Source organism: Protopterus annectens, chromosome 10.part0 (assembly GCF_019279795.1).
Source record: "Protopterus annectens isolate FY-2018-M chromosome 10.part0, PAN1.0, whole genome shotgun sequence".
NCBI classification, from domain to species: Eukaryota; Metazoa; Chordata; order Ceratodontiformes; family Protopteridae; genus Protopterus; species Protopterus annectens.
The window spans coordinates 740,841,055-740,856,945 of record NC_056744.1 but is presented as its reverse complement, the minus strand read 5'-3'; the positions used below and the strand labels follow the sequence as shown (position 1 = coordinate 740,856,945).

The 15,891-nt window shown below is 36.9% G+C and overlaps 1 protein-coding gene across 1 annotated transcript in view; it reads right to left on the bottom strand.

Moving 5' to 3' along the window:
- Positions 1 to 13,315, bottom strand: part of RAVER2 (ribonucleoprotein, PTB binding 2) — a 2,410,893-nt gene extending 2,397,578 nt beyond the window's left edge. The window contains exon 1 of the mRNA XM_044085561.1: positions 12,463 to 13,315. Within this exon, the coding sequence (XP_043941496.1) occupies positions 12,463 to 12,711 (249 nt within the window). The 5' untranslated portion in view covers positions 12,712 to 13,315. The remainder of the gene's footprint in view (positions 1 to 12,462) is intronic.
- Between the last annotated feature and the right edge of the window lie 2,576 nt (positions 13,316 to 15,891).

Genomic DNA, 15,891 nt, shown 5'->3' with positions numbered 1-15,891 from the left:
TTTATATATGAGTCGAGCCCTCCCTGTTAACCTATACAGCTTAATAGCGTGGTCCACGTGTAATGAAACCTGGATCCTGAACTACTGCAGCTAGTCCCTTATTAAATGCCTTCTTCTGCGATCACTTCTTACACTGTTTTAGGCTTACTCTTCTAATTATTTAACAATTTGATCTAACCCATTCAGGCTAATACCTTGGAAAAAGTGTGGAGACATAATTTTTAGCCAGAATTCTCTTTTCCCATAGTCTTAACCATTGCACAGTATCGCTCGGTTGAATGTAATAGCCCACCCCTTAGAATTACTACACCCAGTTTCACGAGTGGAGCTAGCTTAACCGCAAGGATATCATAGCTATTTCCTGTGTTCCTGTATTAAAGCTATACCTGTGCTATATATTATATATATATTATACATAGACAAATTACAGCTTTTTCCTGTACTCAGAAATGACCTCCGTTTCTGAGTTCTAATCATCTATTACTACTATTATAACTTCATATTGCTGTAGCTTTAAAAGCTTGTAAGTGCTGCTAAGTATGGCCAATTAATGTGGTAACATCTGTAACTGTTTTTTGAAACAATTGATGACTGTTGCAAGTTAGTACTGCTCTGAATTCTAATTAGCCTCCTGCTGAAATCTGATTTTTATAAGTCTGTTAGTACCACAAAGCATTGTTGTTGAAGGTGTTTATATAAATGAACCATGTCTGTATAACTCCTTTTCCTTCTCTCTACATTGTATCTCTAAGACTTACTACCTTTTCTCTCCCTCTGTATTTTACCAGCACTGTGTTCCAGTTTTGTCCCTGCAACAATTACCTGCATTCTCCCTTCTGGACGCCTCTGACCACTAGGGCATCAAAAGAATTACCTAACATCTCCCAGAAAAAACATTTTACCTTTGAAAAGGCATTGAAAGTATGTATTGATACCGACACTAAGATATTACAACAAGATAATTGGCATGTTTTGCTAGGTTAGGCAAACGAATCAGGCAGGCAGGCCAGCCAGCAGCCAACCGCCCCCCCCCCCCGCATCTTTCAACTTCTTCCTTCCATACTATCACCTCCTTATATAAACTGAATCACTCACACTCCCCTTTAGCCCCCAACTCTAGTTGAGACAATCCCATTGCTATACAATCAGTGGCCACCAGGAGGTGCCTCAAGAATTAGATCTCTGAAATGCTAGCTTTCTGTTCTGTAATTTCCTACCCCATTTCTGCAACCTGACCCCATTCACTCTGCTCTCAGTTTCCTGAATCACTTACCCACCAGTGCTCCTTACCCTTAGCAATCCTTCTATCAGTGTCTTCTACTCAAACTTCCTGTCTTTCTTCCTGCTAACCTCTGAACATTGCCTACATTTCCCCCACCTTCAGACTTACCTGCTGTTCCTCTCACTTCACTGATTATCTTCCTCCACATTCTCTCTCTTGTCTCTACCCGCTCTGTTCGCCCTTCGGGCTCACTCCGCTCCCCTACCCTACCCCCAATTCTCACCCACCCCCACTGGTCCTACCTTTATACCTCTACAAACCACACCCCTACACAATTCATACCAATCAGACACACCCTAACTACAACATCCCTCCCCCCTCTATCTCAATACACCCACTAATTACACATCTCTCCTCTTCCTCTAACTGAGTCTAAACATACTATTACTTCCTAGTTAATCTCTCACCCTCTCTTCCTAACTATGCACATAACACTAAACCCTTCTCAACTACAAATACTAGTCATACTATCACTTTTAACTCCACTCACAACTACCTATATCTTAACCTCCTACGAACAACCCATACACTCTACCTCTACATTCTCCTCCTCTCAAACCTCTTCACCAACAACATCGTTTGCTGTGACTTTCCAAAATCCTACATATAAATCTAACTACTTTCTAGCTAAATTTCACAGACTAGCTCATATTAAATTCTATAACCAGAAAACTAGAAAGTTCACCAACCACTTTTGTACAAATCATCAACCCAAACAACATCCTCTCCCACACTCACTTTTAGACGGAGACATTCATCCCAACCCTGGCCCTCAGCACACCCAGACCATAGAAACCAACATCAATAACAAAACTAGGCCTATATCTCCAACAAAATGTACCAACTCACTCACCTTAGCTCATCTGAATATACATAGTATTTGTTACAAAATTGCTCAACTCCATGCTCTCCTTGATGTCAACCAATTTGATATCCTTTGCCTATCAGAAACATGGCTAAAACCTTCTATTAAAGATAATGAAATCACCCCACCTGGACATAAAATCATAAGACTTGACTGCCCAAAAATAAAGGGAGGAGGTGTTGCAGTTCTTTATAAATCACAGCTACAAATCACCACTACAAACCTGAACCTCCCCTTAGTCAATAACGCCAAACTAATATGTTCTAAACACCAACTAAACTACAGCAAAGCTATTTATATAATTTGTATATATCTCCCCCCAGGAAATAACATTAACGCTCTTGAGTCCATCCTTAGTTGGCTCTCTTCTAATGCTCCACAAGAAACATTAATCCTAGGTGACCTAAACATTGATTGAAATTCTTGCAACAACTCAAACCCTACCTTCCACATTAACCTACATGGCTTCTCTCAACTTATATCAGGCCCTACCAGAACTAATAAAATCAATAATAATGAAACCACATTAGACTGGATACTTACAAACACTCCCCAACAAGCGTATAACTCTGGCACCCTACCAGATGACCTAAGTGATCACTCATTAACTTATATTATTAGAAAAAAAAGCGACATAACTTTTCCAACCACTTTCCGAACACTACGTTCAAAAAAGCTATTTAACTCAGAACTTTTTCTAACAGAACTAAAGCTATGTAACTGGACCCCTCTAAAGATACTCCCTCTTAATGATGCAGTACAATACTTCAACTCCACGTTCTTATCTATTCTAGATCAGCATGCACCAACTCGCACTATTAGAACCAAAACCAAACCAGCCCCCTGGCTTAGCAATGATACTAGACATAAAATCATTACCAGAAACAAAGCCTGGACTAAATGGCGTACTACCAAGTTCCAAGCTGACCATCAAACCTTCAGAGAATGTAGAAACAACACAAAAAAAGCCATACTGTTAGACAAAAAGAACTACTACCTTCATTTACAACAAACATCCAATAAGGAACCAAAAAAATTCTGGTCCACCATCAATTATCTTCTATCCCCAGGCCAAACTATTACACCCAACCCACAACACTCTAACCCTGACAACCCTATACAAACAGCAAATGCCTTTAACTCCTTCTTCACTAATACTATACAAAATCTTGCAAATCACCTATCTCCCGATACCTCAAAGATACTTCCTTCTTCTGTAAATATACCCTGCTCATTTCACTTTCTTCCCATTTCTACATCATATATTTCTTCCTTGCTACAAAAACTTAAACCTACCACCCCCTCCACAGACAAACTCCCTGCTGAGTTCCTGCAAATAGGAGCTAAAGCCATTGCATATCCCATTTCTATATTAATAAACAGATCCATCAATGAAAAAACTGTCCCTGAAATCTGGAAAATATCTCATATTATCCCACTACATAAAGGAGGAAACTCTAATGATTTCTCTAACTATCGTCCCATAGCTTTACTATCCCCTATTGCCAAAATCATGGAAAATATATCCATAAACAACTCCTTAACCATCTTCTCCAACACAACCTACTTGCCAACTGTCAGCATGGTTTCAGACCTTCACACAGTACTACCACTGCACTGCTCTCTTTCACTAATACCATAAACTCTAACCGCAACAAAAACAGTCTCTCTTCAGCACTATTCATAGACTTATCCAAAGCCTTTGACATGGTGAATCACCCTACTCTTGCACATTCTCTTCTCTCTCACACTTGATCCCCACAGCATAACTTGGTTTAAATCTTACCTTGAAAACCGCCAACAAGCAGTACTCTGGAAAAATTCACTGTCTGACCACCTTCCTATCTCTCTAGGTGTGCCACAAGGCTCCATCTTAGGACCACTTCTATTTTCCATCTTTATCAACGACCTCCAATCAGCTATCCCTCATACTACCTGTATTCAATATGCAGATGACTCCACTATAATCTGCACAGCTACCTCTCAAACTGAACTACAGACTCTTACCCAAAAAGCCTTTAACACAGTAGAACAATGGTTCTCACAACGCTGTCTCCTACTCAACCCCAAGAAAACTAAGCTACTACTCTTTTCACCAACACGAAATCACATCCCCCTAAATTTCACTATTACTTCCAATAACAGTACTAGTATTTCTCCAGACACCACCACAAAATTATTAGGAATTACTATAGACAATAATCTTAATTTTGAAAATCACATTAACTCTACCATAAAATCTGTGAACAAAAAAATAGGTAGCTTATACAGAATCAAACCCTTTCTTACTCCTGCCACTAGAATTACCCTAGCCAGAACTCATCTGATCTCTACTTTACTTTATGCATGCCCTATTTATACCAATCTCTCAAAAAAAATCTCAATAAACTAGTTATATGCTACAATAACATTGCTAGATTTGCTACCGGATCCCCATTCAGGACTCATCGTTGCCTTAATCTTAGACAACTAGGTTGGCTTGAACTTCCCAATCAGATTCAACTACAACAACTTATAATAGCTCACAAAACCCTGTACCAACCCACAAAAACCCCAATACTCAATAGCCTTATTACCCCTTATTATAACCTTAAACATCTACGGTCTTCTAAAAAATTTTTGATCAACACCACTAGACCCAATAACTCTGCAGGAGACTGCTTGTTCTCCAACTCAGTAGGAAAAGTATGGAATAAATTACCCTTAGACATCTCATCTCTGACTTTTCTCCCTCTGTTCAAAAAAAAATCTCAAAAAGTATATCAATAAAAAATGGTTATGCCCCTAAACTAACCTAGACTAACCCTGTTTTTTCCTTCCCTGTCATCCTTCCTTCCCCCTGAACCCAATTACATCCAATAACTCAGCAGGGGTCTCTCAGCTGCTCAACTTTCCACTATGATTTGGAATAAAAGACCCACTGCCTACTTACCCTAATGTCTCTCCCTTTCCTTCATAAGAGTATCCCTGCCTCTCTTTCATAACAGTAACTATTCTACTTCCTCTATGAAAATAATCTAATCCTTAAACTCAGCCTGTACTATCCCTGATACCTTTCCTATCTTTCCTTCATCTCTGTTCACATTTATTATCATTTCATTTAATATGTTTTTATAAAGAGGATTGTGCTAAGCACATCACACAGTAACTGATTTTCTATATTTCACATGTGTGTAAAGAGTACTCTGTTATGAACATCACATAGCCTGTTACTTTTACTCACTTAAAAAGTAATCTCAAAAAAAAAAAAAATTTTTCCTGTTTCCATTACATCTGCATTTATTTTTATTGTTACACTTTATTAATTGATGTACTAATAATTTGGAGCTTTTCTCCCCGGGCCTCTACTGAAAATGGACATATATCCAGCTAGACTAGCCCAGTCAACAAATGTAAAATAAAATAAAAATAAAATAAAATAAATAAATAAAACCTCAGAAAATGTCTTTAGTTTTTGGTGACTGGATTAGAATATTAAAAATCATTTTGTAAAGAAGCTAATATAATTAATGAATAAATGAATGAGAAAAACAACAGACTGTAGAGTAGATGTATATGCAACTGTAAAGTAATTTACAAAGTACTACTTTTCAGCAGAAGCATTCACACTATTTTGTTAATAATTAGAATGTTTATCCTTTATACATAACTTTAAAATAAATTAAAAAGAAGATTAAATCCCCTGTTAAATAAACACACACTCACTTAAAGAAGCAAAAGACATAAGCATAAATGTATGCCTTTATCTGGAGTATTTTTTTTCTGAGAGAAAAATTACTACATTATGGTCAAACACAAGCACAAATATATACTTCTATCACTTATGAAGTAAATGCTTGGAATTAATCAATAAGGGCATAGGGAACCTCTAAACACTGGGCTCATCTCAGTTTGGATTTGTCAAAGGCAGGTAGTGCCTACTCAACCTGGAAGACATTTTTGAAAAGGTTGCCAAAGTAGTGGATGAAAGTAAAACAGTACACACTACCTACATTGATTTGACCAAGGCTTTTGACAAAGTCCTCCACTAAGGCATAGTAGAAAAGCTTAATAAACTAGAAATAAACTCCTTTGTCACTCACTGAATTGACAACTGGATCACAGATAGACAGCTAAATGCAAAAAAAAAAAAATGTATTATAACTTCTTTTGGAAAATTGACATTTTCCAAAGGAACAACCTCACTGACAACACGCTCGTAAAGGTTGACCCAGCAGTTTGGGATTTAGGAACTTATACCTTGAGTGACCTAACTTTGACCAGCATGCGTCCAGTATTGCACAGCTCATAAGCAAGGGGATTGCTTCTAGGTCTAGGGATGTTACTGTCCCCTTTTATTCAGCCCTTATTAGGCCAGTTATTAAGTATAATATCCCTTTTGGCATGTATCTTCCCAGGGACATGCAACAACAAGAATGCCCACAGAGGTACCATACAAAAAAGATACAAGACCTAACACAATATGTTTTACATGGACCACTTCAAAGTGCTACCATTATATTCGGCCTCTTACAAATCTGTGTCTACCATACATGCCACCCTATGACCTATTACTGATGGACTTACTTCACATCTGCAAGTCAAACAGTATCAGAAATACTCAATCCAGGGATCTAAACCTCTTCTGCAACATTAACAAAATGGTTTAGAGGGACGACTATATCTCACAGAGGATGCCTTTGCTCTGGAATAAAGCTCACCCCTGACAACATATATAGGAAAATATGAACTTTGCCCCCAGACCTCCCCCACACTAGTAATGGGCAGAGGAAGCACCTAAATGCTTTATTCCAAAGTATGGGTCCTCTCCAAAAAATTATGTTTTGATCTATTAATTTTCACTAAAGTAATATATAAATGCAGATCTTGGAAAGGTTACATGAGTCTAAACTATAATGGGATAGGTTAGTTTTAAGCAACAAATGATATAACTGATAAGCTTAAAATGGCCCTCAAGGGCAGTTACCCTAGTACTAACATATGAAACTTATATTTATACAAATAATACTTATACAAATAATAAGATATCTCAGGTAAATTCTGAGTATTTATTTTTCCTGTTTTTCCCAAACTGTTATTTCCCTGTTTCCTCATAAACAGTACCAAATTTTGACAAGCTATCAACTGTCTAACCATACTCACCAAAATCCTCTTGAATATTTTGAAAAAAATAACCATAACATCCATCTTTCTGATTTGTACTACTGCCTGGAAATGACATCCTTTTTTCTGAAGTCATATCTCTACTACGTCTCATCAGGCTTTCTCTAAATGGTAGAAAACTTGCATATCTATCAGTAACTTGGGTTTCTCTCCATGCAGCAGTAATTTTTTAAGTCCTTAGCTGGTTTAGGAAAGGGGAATTCCACCCATTATGAATGTTGCATTGTTTATAGTTGTGTTACATTCTTTCCTAAATAAGTTGAATATAAGCAGGTTGTGAGATGTCTCACTGTAATCTTCTGTTTTCTTCTCGTTTAATATTTAATATTTGTAAGTTAAGTTTCCTGCATATCCTTTCTGTGAAGTGAAACAACAGGCTACATAATCTAGAATAATATTAATATTTAATTATTTCAGACCTATATGGATAAAGTTGTCCTCCCTAAAGTACTTCCTTACAGAATTCAAATAGTTTGATTATAAGAATGTTTTCTGCCTTATTCCTCTGTTTTCATTATATTTACCACCCATTCTTTAGCTTGGCAACAATGTAGCAGCATTGCAACTGTTTGAGAATTTTCTAAGGGAATGCTGTTGTTTCTCAGTGGTCAAGTTAACCGGAACTTACAATTTTGCCAATAGAAGGTCATCAGTTTACCGTAATAGCAGTCAGGGTTCTACTATGAAATGTTGACTTCTTGAAAGCCAGCATTATGAAAGGATGAAAGACAATACATGAAATTCAAAAGGGCAAAAAACACATCTTAGTTGCTTTTTGCAGGAGAGCAAGCCCCCTCCCACCCCCACCCCCCCAAACTTATATATACAAACTCGAAGAAGGGAGAAAACCCTCTAAACAAGTGAATCCTTGCAGGCACACACTTAGAAACCACACAGACAATGCCTCCTAGGGTAAACCATATTCAAGTCTTATGCCATTTGCCTTTTTTTCCTGTGGGATACAGACGCTCAAGCAATTTCAACTCAAGCATATGTAGGAGAGTGGGCAGTCAGCTTTGGCGAAGAATGAGAAAGTGCATGCTGCACTTTTACCACTGACTCCCTCTCCTCCAAACTTGTGTGTTCTCAGACTTATATATAGTTGGGTGGTACGGGAGATTGTCCCCTGCAGTATGTGCGCTGTTGTGAGTAGTGACCTCTTATGGTTTTAAGACATGGTTATTCATAGTTTCTTATCTTCTAACTTTCTTCATGCTCTATGAGTTCTTTTAATTCCAGTGTTATGTTCTTTTGGCAAATCTAACACATCCAGATTTTTTCATTAAAAGACAAAAGTGATCATCTCTTACATCTTCAGGTATCCCAAATACTCTTTATGTTCTATTTTTAAGATCTACTTCAAAGATGATCTGCTTTATAATTCTGTTTAATAATTTCTTCACATAGTCTGTCAATTTCAGGGGGTTTTGTCCTTAACCTCATATTTTATGACTTTCCCATGCCACATTTAAGTTCCATTAGCAAAAAACAAACAACAAAAACAACAACTTGACTTATAACATTTGATGAAGTCTTATACAGTGTTAACTTTTGTAACAATAAAATAGTTCTATGTCAGGCCTTTTTTGTTTCTATGTTTATAAGTGTTTAAAACGGTATGTTCTTTAAAAACAGAGTCATATGTTATTAAGTTCCGTTAGCTTAGAGTTTATCTCGTTTAGTTAATGTTGCTTGCTGCCTGAAGAATTTCTTATACAGTTACAGCTGTTACCAGAGCAGAGAGATGTTTAAAAAGGGTTTAAAAATCCTCAGAAAATTTCCAACTTCATTTTTTTCTTACTTATTTTCTATAGTTGTAACTATATGTAAAAATTAGAAACATCTAAATAAGCAAACGACATTTACAGGAGAAATGTTAGACAATGTCATTACAGATCTAAATACTTTGATATTATTTTGAATAGGTTGCATTTTTTCAAGATTACTTTCTACTTCCTGTTTTGGTTTTATACATTTTATAATGTGACCATAGACAAAATACTTGCTTTACAAGGCTATGCAGAAAATATCTAAAATAAGTTACTGCAAGTCATTATCTGTTAATGTATGTTGCATGTTGTATGAAGGAAGATGCAAGTACTGGAGATGATAACATCTATTATTCAGTTATAAAATGGAGAGTGATTAGTATTGAAAAATATGCATGGTGATTAGATAGAAGAAATGTGTGCCCAAGGCAAATTTAAAATCCAGTTGTAAAATAAAACTAAAGCTATGGAAATTGCTGTAACTGTAGCCAAAAAAGGGTGGGTTTTATTATGAATAATCAAGTTTTGTCAAATGGACACAATTACTTGAACCTCAAACAGCTAAATCCTTGGGAAGTCAACAGTAACACTCCCAAATTGGCAAAATAGAAAAACATTTTTTGCAGGGGCAAGCCCCCAACTCTCCAATATTGGGAGCAAGACCAACACCCCTAAACTATACAAATATCAACTTTGTGTGCACAAAAGCTTGGAGAAAAGTGATGAAAATGCAGTACTCTTTTCAAAGTCTAACAGCCATGAAAGATGTCAGCGATGTTTCACTGACATCATTTTGAGCACTGACCAGTGACAAACAGCAAGTATACCAGAAAAAACAGCACTCCCCCATACACCACAGTAATGTTCCCAAGAGAATAATAATATGCAATTAAAAAACAGATGTAACAAAAAAGAAAAACACTCTCAGGACACCAAGAATGTGTGAGATGCACTAATATAAACAATCAGACAAGTGTGCATTCCTGACTCCCTTAATGAAGTGGCAGAAAGTGCATACAACCACTTATTGCACACACATTGGCCATCCATGAGCAAATCATGTATTACATCACTTTGTTGTGCCCTCATTGTGAAAAGAGACAAAACATAAAAAATGTTATTTCACACGATTGTATTATTAAAAAGGGTAAGTAATTTGTTTTTAAATAACATCATTGTATCGTGCTAAAATTATACAATAAAAGCTCATTGGCATTCAAAAACACACATGCTGACTGGACAGAGCAGTCATTATTCTTATAACAAAGCAAGCATTAATCCTACAAAAAATCTAGCATAAAACTGAACTGTATAAGTCAATACATACAACTACAGAAAACAAACAAAAGAACAAAAAAAACTGTGCATCATTGAACTACAAACCGTGAAAGCTACAAGTCCATATACAAAACTACTAAAAATAGAAACCTGAACAGCATTAAACAGCACCCTGCATCTAATTCGTAATTACCACAGAAACACAGAAGCTTATTAAAAAAAATGAAAACCAAAAAACCGACACTCGATCATTAACTCATTTCAGTACAGCCAGGAGAATAGGAAACAATATCATTATAACAAACAGTTTCTGGTTCCCATACTGCATTGAAATAAATAACAGATACATAAAATCATATACAAAATAAACAAAAGGACTGAAAAAACAATACCCATAAGAAACCAAAATCACACCTCAAGATCAATAAAAGCACAAATGTTGTGTCCCTATGAGCTGTTAGCAGCATACTCTTCTGTGAATAAAACAAAGTATTAAAATTGCTGAAAAGAACTATATAACTCAATGTACTGTAAAATTATATTCAAGATAACAATAGAAAGCCTAAAAGTGTACCAAACTATGCTATGAACAAACTATCACTGTTCATTCATACTAAGGAGATCTAAAATAAAACATTTGTTTGATTCCTTCTGCTACTGATCAGGCCATAACACTGCTAGTAACCACAACACCCAACATTTTGACGTTTCTACAAAAATGCAGTTTTTTTAGTATAACTAATAGCATTTTAGTTTTAGATTATTTCAAAGACTGCATAAATGTGTACAACAATTATTTGCATAAAGACCATAACTACTGACTTCATTACCACATTTTAGAAGAATTGACATGACATAATAGGACAAATCACTTTTACAAGTCTCTCTCTATGTTCACCATTTATGGGCTTAGAATGATTTTACCACGTCTTTTCTGCAGCGTGAAGACAGCCTAACGGACGTATACACTATACCACTCTCCTGTTATCTTTCTACACTTTGTGTTTTAAATATTGAAGAATTACTGCCTGCAAGGCATCAGTGTTCTATGCACAACTGGTTCTTCTGCTTTGTGCCTACTGCTTAACGGTACCCCAATGATTCTAAACAAGATAAACCAGGCACCCAAAAATAAACGAAAATAATTTTGAATGAAAAGTAATGGCACAGCCCTCCCCGTGCCCACTCTTTTGGACACGGTTCATCACATTTAAAAAAAACTTTAACTCTGAAACCACTGCAAAAAGAAAAGAAAAATGAAAAGGGAAAGGTGAAAAGACACAGGCACATTTTCCCGTTCCTTTCTAAATTTAAATATGCAGTTTGCAGTGCATCAGACCAGTATGCTCGAAGTTAGTTGCATCTCAATGGTAACGCAACAAAACATTACATAGATTTTTTTCAGGGAAGTGTGTGGCCAACATCAAATACGCACTGCAAACATGATTTATCTGAAGTGCGCACACGAGTTTTCATCAGTGTATACTGTAATTCTGATATGCACGCAGCTCATGCAGCAACCCATTACCATTGTACTTACCGTGTCATCATTGCTGACAACGTCATGTTATCAGCAGGTGCCATGTTGCTGGTTTACAACCTGCTACCCTACACAAGTTCACAAGATAAAACTTCAGCTAATTAATACTTTTGGCACTGACAGTTTAATTTTTGCAAGGATGACAGATCCCACCTAAAAACTCAATGCATTCATACAAACTACAGCAGTCGACCTTTCTATTACATTTTTACACACACACACACACACACACACACACACACACACACACACACACCCATACATGTGGGTGTATATATAGACAGATAGATACACACGGACATATATAAAATGAAAATAATAGTAAAGTCTCCCTACTCACTCTTTTCTGTAAATGTATGTTTATATTTTGAGATCGCAACTGTAATGTACTTCAAGGAAGTTCTTCTTGGGTGCCAATCTTTACAACAACTAGATTAATAGCATTACCAGCATATGCTAAACTGTTTTAACCACTCCAAGTCATAAGGTTTTGTTTCTGTAACAATCTTGCATAGATGAGATACCTGCACTACAGTGTTTCTACATCAAAGGGGGAAAACTCTACCTGGCTGCTACAGTCATGCGGCAGGTTCCGGATTAATATTTTCCTCCTGTTGCTCAGTTCCCTCAGAGTTTTCTGCAGCCTCCTACATTTCTCCTCTTGGTCCACTTCCGGCAAAACTCGTACAGCTGGACCTCCGTGCTCCGATCCCTGTATCTGCTGGCTCTGCGTCCAGTGCGAAGCTGTCAAAGAGTTATTTCGCGGAGTTAAAGTATCTAGGGAGGTGTGCTGGAGCTGTGGAGTAGCCGCCATTTTACACAGCTGGTCGGGGTCTGTCTGCCTTTGAAGGAGGAGAGACAGATGGCCGGGATGCCGCTGCCTGCCTGCTGCTGCTGGGCGGCTGCTCTGGAGTGCTGCTGCTGCTGCTGGGCGGCTGCTGTTGCTGCTCAGCTAGTCTCTCCTGCGAGTAACGCGCGCTGGAGTGAATGGAAAGGTGTACCGCCTTACACCTGCGGCCCCTACTGTTACATTTGGAAATGACAAAAAAGGGAATCGTTTATTCAAACCCTATCCAGTTACTGAAAAAGAAACCGAAGACCTGAAACGAGCCGCCCTTCCTGCTGGACTGCTTTCAAATCCAGGGATAACGTTGAGTGAGCACAGAGCTCGAATTGCAGGTTTTCTTGCACTAAATGAAATACGTCGTTAATTACTCCTGAATGCAGATATCTTCGTGAATGCTTGGAAGATTTTGCCCATTTTATTTCAGTTCACATTTGGCTGACACAGTTATTATAAAGATTCAACAAGTGATATTTTAATTAAGTTTTGCCCTAGTGTAACATTGTCTCTGAGCTAATTATGCAAACGTCAAGTAACTGGTATTTTATTTAAGCAATATAACTGGCATTCCCTGCACGTCGACCCACAGATACGCACAGCAGCTATAAACTACATTTAAGGGCTGAACATGCACGTGTAGTAAAATATGTCTGTAATAATCAGGAAGCACACTGGACAATAAACAATTAGGTAATAGAATACAGGCGGGCATGCAGGGGGCGGTAATACAATAACGGCACTACTCAGCAAACACTGAAGGTGGGAGGATCATAATAACAGCTGTGCCACGTAAAAGTGTAAGCTTAAAGCATTATCAAAGGTAATGTATTCCCAGTGGAGCAGGTGTACTCTGTCTCATAGCCCAATGATCAAGCAAAAAACTGCAACAAGGGCAAAAGCGACCACGAGATATAGAACTGGTGAGCTAGGTGTTCTTATCAGGGAGCTAAGCCTCACACCTAGATTATCAAGCCCTTTAATATACGCAATATAACATTGCCAGACATGATTTACGGATTAGTAAATGCACTGTGGTTTATTCTGAAGGTAGTGCACAACTCCATTTTCCATTTTGATTGCAGGCTACCTACTAGAATGTTTTGAATGTTGTAACTTTAAATTACATATGACGTGGTTTGCCTTTCACTTCTGCAGACGCTGTTACTGTACGTGTGATATTTAATATAGGTAGACATACGGATCTCCAGTGATTGCTACATGTTTTGAGGACGAAGTTCATATAGGGTTGCCACCTTTTCAAATGGGCAAAGTGGGACATTTTTGGTACAAACATCAGATTTCACAGGCCGACACATACCCATGGTCAGTACAAAAGTTAGAACTTAAATTTCTTGCCTAAATAAAAGCTTATTCTTGTAACAGTTTAGTTGCTTATTCTGTTTTTTATAACATTTAGGTATTTTAGATACAGAATAACTATTTTATGCAACTATTACATAAAATATAGGAAATAATTTTGTCCTAAAATCTCAGGACATTTGCCATTTTTACAATTTTGTGACACAACTGCCCTAAGAGGGACTGTCCCTCATAAAGTGGGACAGGTGGTAACCCTAAGTTCATATGCTACAAGTGTATAGTAGTTTTTTCTTTTAATTACATCGTGCAGTCATTTGAGTACCACCTTCCACTTGTACCCTTTAAAAGGTGTGCACGTATTTCAAACAGGCCAAACCTCCTGGAATAATCCCTAGAAAAAATATTCCTCGTTTTCAACTAGTGGATGAAAGCGATACATCTAAGGCACGTGGCGGTCCCTTGGATACATCTAAGGGCGTTGGAGTACTCTAGTCCAACCTAATGATATTGCCCCCACAACCCACAGATCATTTTGCGAATGTACTCCATCTCCAAAATGCTACCTCCAGACATTTTGGAGAGGGGAAACGTAATTTTCAACAGTTAGTATTTATACCCATAAAATAATATTTTAGAGATGTATTCCTTTCACACAAGCGTTCGTTGTACACATCTATACTGTAACTATTCGTTTGCGCAGTTCCAAGCATTCCGTGCTTTTTTCAAGTATGATGTTAATTTGTTTTTAAAGGATAGCGCACACAAGTCTCATAACAACAATACGAGCATTGCTTACACTAGAAAAGCTATATCAAGTTTAGAGTGTACATCCAATTTCAAAGTAGCATTTAAACAAAGACATTACTGAGAGCAGTTTTTAAGCTTGCATTAGTATCATTGGAAGTTATGCAGAATATACACCCATTTAAAGAGCAGACTAACGAGGTTACGAATCATAAGAAAAAAAATAAAAGTAAGGACTATTTACAATTTGATGTCACCCCAAGTTTTATTTTAACTAACAAGGAAGAATGGGGAGGATTTAAAATTAAGAAGAGAATAAGGAGATGTCCTTTATTTTAGATATGGCCTTCAAATTATCTGGAACGATGTATATAAGTAATAGTATCCAGAAGAGAGCTCCAATATTTCTGATAATATGTAAGTTTTTTTGGATGTTTTGTAACTAATTTATGTGATAAGATGTTTTTAGTAGCCATATTTTTGAAATTTTCCCATGTAACTTTCGATCTGTCCAACCAGTTTTTGGCAATATATAATTTTAGTAATGCACACATTGTAATTAAGATATGTCTATGCAAATATGTAAGATTCTCAGGAATTATATGAAGGATTGCATTTTCCCATGAAACAGTTGCTTTAGTGTATCCTATTTTCTCTAGTTTGTTTCTTAATGAACACCTCAATTTATATACATTTTTGCAGCTCCAAACAAACATGCTAACCCTGTTGGACAATAGGGGCAGTATGGAGAGTATCAGGGATAGATTTTGTTAAGTAGAACAGGTGTATAATAAGTGTTATTATTAATCATGATTTGAGTGTATATTAGGTTTTTAAATGGAGCGAGTTTCAAGGTATGTTCAATTGCTAGGGTTTTTATTTTTAGGGTGATATTACTGTTTCTCTCATCCCAGTAGTTCGAGAACAGAAGTGAGCCCTGGAATTTTTGCTATTATTTTGTAAGCACTAGATAGCATTTTTGATTTATATAATACCGTTTTTAGGATCAACTGAGTTTAATTAATATCTTGTTCATTAGTTTTTAGATTTGAAAATTTGGAATTGACTAAAATACATATTTGTCTA